The 6,563-nt window shown below is 42.6% G+C and overlaps 1 protein-coding gene across 1 annotated transcript; it reads right to left on the bottom strand.

The window, feature by feature from the left end:
• Positions 1-896: 896 nt before the first annotated feature.
• LOC117239844 lies at positions 897-6,250 on the bottom strand. Its single transcript, XM_033505673.1, has 3 exons — positions 6,176-6,250; positions 1,266-1,868; positions 897-934 (listed from the first exon to the last, which is right to left on the bottom strand). The coding sequence occupies exons 1-3, from the start codon at positions 6,246-6,248 to the stop codon at positions 897-899; spliced, it is 714 nt and encodes a 237-aa protein (XP_033361564.1). The 5' UTR covers positions 6,249-6,250.
• Positions 6,251-6,563: the final 313 nt, after the last annotated feature.

Raw genomic sequence — 6,563 nt, forward strand, 5'->3', positions numbered from 1 at the left:
CTAGTCAATGTATTCTCTATTGCATAACGACAACGTGTAACCCAAACGAAGATTCGTTTCACGCCCCTAACCCTAATTCTAATGTCCGCTCCGACATATATATATTTTAAATATGATATCTATTTTATGTTTGTTAAATATATGTATTTTAATTCTATATTTCCTCCTTTTTAATTGATTATATATATATATTTTTACATTTGTAGTTGCGCACATATTTTATTAAAGAAAAGTGTTAACAATATGTTTTCATGATTTATTTCTCGCGCCTGACTTCCATTAATCCTTAATATTCCTGTCGCCGTGACGCGTGTAAATCTAACATGGCTGCTCATAAATGTCATCAGCAAAGTTATAGTAACGGGTCTTTAAATTTTGTTTAATATCGAAGTAATTGTCTGCCGCTCGTTTTCCTTACTCTACCGCAATTAGGCATTTACTTATTAATATTGCTTTAAAGTATTGTTCGTGTGAATATACGCATATATATACATTTTATGTTGTGTGTTTGTAATTCTTCGATTGCGTTATTTATTGTTTTGAGTAGTTTATTTTATGGAGTATTCGATAATATAAAACATACGCGCACACATGCATATATATATATATATATATATATATATATATACGTATTCATATGCATATTTTCTTGGCGGTGTAGTATTCATACGAAATGAAATGTCGATTATTTATTTATCCTTTACCGGAATGTAGGCTAGTTTTAAGTATGTATCTTAGATTATCGGTTTGATAGAATTCGCACACATATATATATTTCTGACAACGTAACCTTCATTTTCTAATAATAATACGATATTGTATGTTTTATGTATTCGTTAAACTATTAGTTTTCGACATCATGTATACTTATATTTTATAATTTGATAATTTTGTATTTATTGCATAGTGTTGGAAGCACTGCCTCTAATATTCACTAGGTTATTACATGTTCGGCATATATGTTTTATACTTATATGTAACTCTCCAAATTGATTGATTGAAATATATTTATATATATATATATTCCTGGCGTTTCAATTATTTCACCCTTTTGTAGTTATTCTTATTTCCTGTTTTATTTAGAATTGTTTGTATTATGTATTTTATTTATTGGTTGGATCTGTTAATCGCCCTCGTTTGTTAATCCTTCCTTTCGTTTCGTGATGCCGCGTGTTCGTTTGTGCATTCAAATCCTTACTCGCGTGTTTTGTATAGAATGGTTCCTTGTTCTTGTTACGGCGCGTGCGGAGCGCGGGACGTGACACCCCCGCCCTTGGAGTTCAAATTTCCATAGGAAATTTGACTGATGGTATCTCTGAGTTCGCTCGAGGCGGACGCAGGTGTCGTTGGTAGTTGAACGACTACCGGTGTTATCGATATCCCTTGAGGTTGTGCTTTTTGATCATCGATATCTCGTCTTCTTTTGAGGTATAGTAGCGGGTGGGTGACTGGGCCGTATATTGCTCCACATCCGTAAGTTTCACGTAGCTGGTATCCGTGTCCGGCTATATCTATTATTGTCTTGATTAATTTAAATATTGTGAGTATTCCAAATATTGCTGCACTGACAGTTCCAAATTCCATAAAACCTGTCCATAAACCTGATACGGCAATTTTCGCTATTGTCGTTAATGTGTTTTTGTCCATCATTCCCAGGATGTTTACTGTTCCAGGGACGATTGTTTTTCCTGTTGCTCCTCTGGCCAATGTGTTCAAGACTGCAGATTTTTCTGCCGGGAACATGACGTGGTCCAGTAGTGCATCGAAGTCTTTTGGGTATATATTCTGCTCGTGGCCAATGACGATGGTGCTGAGTATCGCCACGTTTGGCGCACGTCCGGGTGGAGTTCCTTTACTTGTACTGGAATTTTTTTTTTCTTATTTATTTATTTGTTGAAATTACAATCAATTCTCGCGTTGAGAATTTTCAGTAATTTTTCTGGCGTGGCGCAGTGACATGGCTGTTTATTTACAATAAGTTAATACTTATTATAGATAGGTATAATTTATGAGTATTATAAGTAAGTGCATATGCTTAATTTGGATAATTAAATGAATCTAACGTTTAGGTCTAGCGGGTAGTGCCTCTTCAGCCTGCGAATCTGGTCCGTCGTATCGAGTAGTCCAGTGATTAGGGGGTTTCGGTGTTTGTTGATTCTTTTGCTATATCTGTCGCTATATTTTGCTATTTCCTCTTTGACAGTGGATATCTTGAGGTCTCGATGGATGGTTTCGTTGGTAACATACCAACGTGCGTCTATTAAGGCTCTTAGCGTTTTCGATTGGAATCGTTGGAGTATTTTAATGTTGGAGTTACTTGCTGTTCCCCATAGTTGGATTCCGTAGGTCCAGACAGGTTTTATTACGGTCTTGTAGAGGGTAATTTTATTCTGTATGTTTAGTTAGGAACGTCGGCCCGTGAGCCAATAGAGTTTTTTTAGTTTGTCCTTTAGTTGCTTCGTTTTATCTGAGATGTGTGTCTTCCACGTTAGTCTCCTGTCCAGGGTCATGCCCAGATATCGGACTGTGTCCCTGCTAGGAACTGTTGCATTGTTGATGGTGACCTGGGGGCAGGTTTGTTTTCGGAGCGTGAAGGTTACATGTGAGGATTTCTTTTCGTTGACTTTGAAGCCCCATTTGTGAAACCACTTTTCCATGGAGTCGAGACTTCGCTGGAGAGTGGATGAGGCTATTACCGGGTCTGCGTGGGTAGCTAATAGCGCTGTGTCGTCTGCAAATGTCGCTATTGTTATATCGTTTGATATAGGTAGGTCGGCAGTGTAGATGGAGTACAGTAGGGGTCCGAGGACACTACCTTGGGGTATGCCGGCTTCTATTGGGAATGTTGCGGAAGTGGCGTCTAGGCATTTAACCATGAATTGTCTATTGGTTAGGTAAGATTTTAGGATGGAGTAGTAGGTGTGAGGTAGGATCTTTTTAAGCTTGTATAGTAGCCCTTCATGCCATACTTTGTCGAATGCTTGTTGGATGTCTAGGAAAACCGCTGAGCAATATTTTTTCTTTTCGAGTGTTTGGCTGATCGTATGAGTTAAGCGGTGGATTTGCTCTACTGTAGAATGATGTTTTCGAAAGCCGAATTGGTGATCTGGGAGTGTTTTCAAGTTCTCTAGGATTGGAAGGAGTCGGTTCGTCAGCATCTTCTCGAATAGTTTGGACAGGGTAGGTAAAAGACTGATTGGGCGATAGGAGCTGGTTTCGTATATCGGTTTACCGGGTTTAGGGATGAGGGTAATCAATGAGATTTTCCAGGCCTTAGGATAGTGTTCCAGGCGAAGGATAGCATTAAAAATGGATGTGATGAGTGCTATCCCTTTTGTGGGAAGTTCCTTGATTGCTTTATTGCCTATTAGGTCGTGTCCTGCTGCTTTCTTGGGGTTTAGGCGACTGATTGTTTCTATAGTCTCTGCAGAGGAGAAGGGTTCGATAGGAGGGGACATTTGGAAGGGGGTGTGCAGGTATTCAGTAACGTCCGCGGCGGCTTTGGGGGAATGGGGTTTGAATACTTTTGACAAGTGTTTAGCAAACAGGTCGGCTTTTTCTATAGGGCTTCGCGCCCATCCACCTTGCGGACGGCGGATAGGTGGGATTATTTGTGGGGGGCGTGTGAGTTTCCTGGAGGTCTTCCATAGTGAGTAGTTGGAGTCGGCTGTGGGGGATAAGCTGGCGAGGTATTTATGGAAACAGTCGTTTTTATAGTTTTTTAAGGTTCTGGATAGCTTTCTAGTTGCGTTGTTTAGTTTGCGTTTGTCATCCGGTGTTCTATGGGTCTGCCATACTCTTCTTAGTCTACGTTTTTCTGCTATTTCTTTTAGTATGTATTGGGGATATTCTTGTTTGCTGTTAGATGGCTTTGTCGGTGTGGAGAGGCGGATTGCGTTTATTATGCTCGTGTTTAAGTATTCCGTGGCTGCTTCGATTCTTCCTTTGTTTTTAGTGGGGTGAAGGCTGAGGTTGAGTGTGTAAAGACTTCTCTGAAGAGCTGCCAGTTGGTGTGTTGGTTGTGAATGGAGCCATTAGGTGTATTCTCGATGATTGTTGAACTGACTGTTGCTATCACGGGAGAATGATCAGAGGAGAGATCAGCCGAGGAGTTGATCTGGACGTGTCTTGATGGGATATTTTTAGTTATGAAGAAGTCGAGAAGGTCGGGTATTTTGTTGGTGTCAGTGGGCCTGTATGTGGGTTCGTATGTGGTGAGGTAGTTGAGGTTGTTGTTTATTATGCTGTTTAAGAGGTTTTTGCCTCTTGCTGTAACCAGTCTGCTGCCCCATTGGATGTGCTTGGCGTTATAGTCTCCTCCAACTATGAATCTATTGCCCAGGGTGTCCAGGGAGTTATCAAAGTCTTCTTTGGCGATGGAGTGTCTGGGAGGGCAGTATACTGCTGAGGTGGTGATTGAGCCATGACAGTCTTCTATTGCTACGTTTGTTGCTTGGAGGTAGTCTTTCTGGAATGATGGAAGTTCGTAGTGCTTAATACTTGCTTTGATTATTATTCCGGTGCCACCGCGGGCCTTTCCGCTGGGGTGTTGGGTATGGTAGAATTTATAACCATTTATTTTCAGGTAGCTCTTGTCGGTGAAGTGGGTTTCCGATACGAGCATTACGTCGATTTGCTGGTGTTTTAAGAAGAGTTCTAGTTCAAGTTTGTGTTGCGCTAGACCGTTGGCGTTCCACAGTGCTATGCGCCTTGGTTTTATTTTGAGTCGGGGCGTGCTAATTTTTCCACGATGAGTGTTAGTAGCGATAGCAAGTGATTTATTTGCTCTGATTGTTTCTCTATTAGCTTTTCAAGCCTTGAGGAGTTGTCTGTGTTAGGTGGGTTGGGGACACTGTTTTGGGGAAGATTCCTTTGGCTGTTCGGGTTATTTTGGATGCCTTGTACTGCTTGGGCATTGGGAGGTTGAGGTGGAGATGAATTTGGTAGGACTGGGTGTTTGGTTGGTTGAGGGGGTTGGGGTAGTCGTGAATTTCGGCGGGCTGGGTGTTTGGTTGGATACCTCTTTTGCTCTGAGCTTAGGGTACCTGTTCGTGTATAGTGTTTTATATGCTGGGCAGCCTTTGTAGTTGGCAAGGTGGTCCCCTTGGCAGTGGATGCATTTCGCTGGGGTTTCCGGTGATTTGCCGCACTGGTCAGTGGAGTGAGTGCCTGCGCATTTAACGCAGCGGAAAGTATGGTTGCAGTATTTCTGCGTATGACCGTACCTTTGGCACCTTTTGCATTGCACTATTTCTTTTTTCACGAGCGGTGGTTCGATCTTTACTGTCGCGTTCATTAGGCGACTGATGTTGTAGATTTCCTTATTGTTCGGCTTTTGTTTAATGTCTAGGAAGAATAAGGATAACGGATCTTTCGAGACTCTATGCCTTATATTACTTACGTTGATGACTTCGTGGTCGAGTTTTGAGAGTTCGTATTTGAGTTCGTCTATGTCTGCTGAGTGGTGTATGTTTCGTAGGACCACCCGGAAAGGCCTTTCCTGTTTGAGTTGGTAGGTGTGGAAGTTGGCGTTCAGGGTCCTAAGTATCTTGGTGAGTTTTCTGTAAGCTTCTGGGTTCGTCGGCAGTATTTTTACTTTATTGTTGCTTATCTTAAGGTTATATTCCTCCTTGCTGATATCTCTCTCTAGGGACTTGATCATTGTCTGTATGTCGATGACGTCGTCCACAAATAGTGGTGGGGGAGGGGGGATTCTCTGTGAGTGTTGGTTTGGTGGCGGTTCTACGATTTCCATGGCGTCGTTTGAGGATTCCAATACGGCGAACCTGTTGTGTATGTTTATTTGCGTTGCTGTTTCTATTTTCCTTTTCTTTGTGGTATTAGCGTCGTTAGTGCGGAGAGTTCTGCTACACTTCTGCCACGGGGGAGGTAGCACGGGGTAGCTGCGAGTCTGCTCCGGAGAGCCTGGTCGCGATTGCTGGGCCATCATCGAGCTAGTTAATTCGGAATGAACAACTAGTCGTGAGGCTATGAGGCTAGTATTCGGGTTGGGGTTAGGTACGTGGGATTTTCTTCTCCCTAAAGGGTAAGGGACACTTGGCTGTGTTCTCTTTCGACGGTTGGGCGACACGTGTTGTTTTCGGACTACGCTGGGCACTAGAGACACGTCTGCACGCTTCGGCACTCCACAGCGAACTGTGTCTTGTACTGGGATGCATTTGACTATATGGATCGCTTCTCCTACGATCAAAGCCATGTGTTTTTGGTTGTGGTGTATGCGAATTCATCGGGCGGTAAGTTTGCCAAGCTTAAAGCGTTCTCTATTAGTTTCTTCTGTGTGGTGTATTGTCACGACCGGCATACTTCAAATCCGACGGACTGACGATAGAGATAAAGATGTGGCGGCACTCGGCGACAATGTATATCGCTGAAGTGCCTAATGAACCATCAACATCCCAACGGTCCTTCCACCGAAGGTTCTAGAAGAAAGAGCGCGTGGCAACGATCGCGGACGCCTAGCAAATGCATGGACGGTGGGGATGTTGAGGGATGACAAAAGAAAGTAATCGGATCCGATCGAAAGTAAAATCATAAGAGTCAGT

Source organism: Bombus vosnesenskii, unplaced genomic scaffold (assembly GCF_011952255.1).
Source record: "Bombus vosnesenskii isolate JDL3184/JDL3185 unplaced genomic scaffold, Bvos_JDL3184-5_v1.1 scf7180000014391, whole genome shotgun sequence".
Lineage (NCBI taxonomy): Eukaryota > Metazoa > Arthropoda > Insecta > Hymenoptera > Apidae > Bombus > Bombus vosnesenskii.

What these genes read in the sequence shown, in the direction of transcription:
- LOC117239844 (XM_033505673.1), bottom strand. Translation starts at nt 6,248, where the DNA reads ATGAATTCGCATACACCACAACCAAAAACACATGGCTTTGATCGTAGG. An exon ending in CGATCCATATAGTCAAATGC is followed by an intron (nt 1,869 to 6,175) that starts ATCCCAGTACAA and finishes AAGAAAAAAAAA; the next exon opens with ATTCCAGTACAAGTAAAGGA. An exon ending in TTTGAACTCCAAGGGCGGGG is followed by an intron (nt 935 to 1,265) that starts GTGTCACGTCCC and finishes GTAATAACCTAG; the next exon opens with TGAATATTAGAGGCAGTGCT.